General features: G+C 58.5%; 1 protein-coding gene across 1 annotated transcript in view; it reads right to left on the bottom strand.

Annotated features, from left to right (window-relative positions):
• Positions 1 to 669, bottom strand: part of ETH_00032435 (uncharacterized protein) — a gene marked incomplete at both ends in the record, with an annotated part of 2,139 nt that extends 1,470 nt beyond the window's left edge. The window contains 2 exons of the mRNA XM_013376337.1: positions 1 to 178; positions 614 to 669. Coding sequence (XP_013231791.1) covers positions 1 to 178; positions 614 to 669 — 234 coding nt within the window. The remainder of the gene's footprint in view (positions 179 to 613) is intronic.
• Between the last annotated feature and the right edge of the window lie 470 nt (positions 670 to 1,139).

Genomic DNA, 1,139 nt, shown 5'->3' on the forward strand with positions numbered 1-1,139 from the left:
GTGCCAGCAATACACCCAATCAACTGCAGCAGGCGGTCTTGGGCTGAAGCAGCTGGGGACATCAAGAACTGCTGCAGCAGGTGAAGCAGCAGCAAATGGTGTCCCAGAGTCCTTGCTGCTGCTGCTGCTGCTGCTTGCTGCTGCCGCTCCGTTGCTGCTGCATGAGACCCAACAAAACCTGAAAAAGCCCTAAAAAACAAAGCGCTGTCTTGCTGCAGCTGCAGCAGCAAACGGCGGGCGAAATCTTCGCCTTGGTTGCTGCAGAGGCACACCAAATGCACTGCAAGAAACCCTCCATGACAATCACAGCAGCAGCAGCAGCAGCAGCCGCCGTTTGCCCCCAACAGACTGGTAAACAAAAACGAAATACGAGGACATGGGAGGCAGCAACTGCTGCAGCAGCCCCGCAAATCTAGAGGCAGTGGAGCAGCAACAGCGACAATAGCAGTAGCAAGAGCAGCGAAAACACAGGAAGCAGAAGCAGCAACAGGAGCAGCAGTAACAACCCCAGCAACACCGACGAGAAAGGGTAGAGCAGCAGCAGCGAGAAGAACACAGGAGGCAGCAGCAGCAGCAGCAGCAGCAGTAGCAGCAACAGCAGCAGCAGACGGACCTCCTAGGCCTGGTGAGCCAGACGCAGCGGATGTAGCAGCGGAAGGCTTTGCGCATTACCCCCGCAAGAGCAGCAGCAGCAGCAGCAGGCAGCAGCCGCATGTGGATCTGCAGCAGCAAACCATCTTCAGGAGCCACTAGAAGCCGCAGGGCTTTCCGCAGGTCCACGGAGAAGACGCTCGAGCTGCAGCAGCAGCAGCAGCAGCAGCAGCAGCAGCAGCGGCTCCGCGCTTCACACTAAGCTGCAAAGCAAGCTGCAGCAGCTGCAGGGACAAAGCCCGAAGCAGCAGCAGCCGTTGCGGCCAGCAGCAGCAGCAGCAGAACCAGCAGCAGCGGTAACAGGACGAAGAACAGCGTCAGGTAAAGAAGCAGCAGCAGCAGCAGCGTCATCAGCAGCAGCAAACCTACTGCCTGTTGATTTCCTCTTCAAAAGGCCTAGCAGCAGCAGCACTAATTTGCTGCTGCAGCCGCCGCAGCACGCGGGCGCATGCAATGGCCTCAGCAGCACAGCCAACAGCAAGGCCCTG

Source organism: Eimeria tenella, genomic scaffold, assembly GCF_000499545.2.
Source record: "Eimeria tenella Houghton genomic scaffold, Eth_scaff3352, whole genome shotgun sequence".
Taxonomy (NCBI): Eukaryota; Apicomplexa; class Conoidasida; order Eucoccidiorida; family Eimeriidae; genus Eimeria; species Eimeria tenella.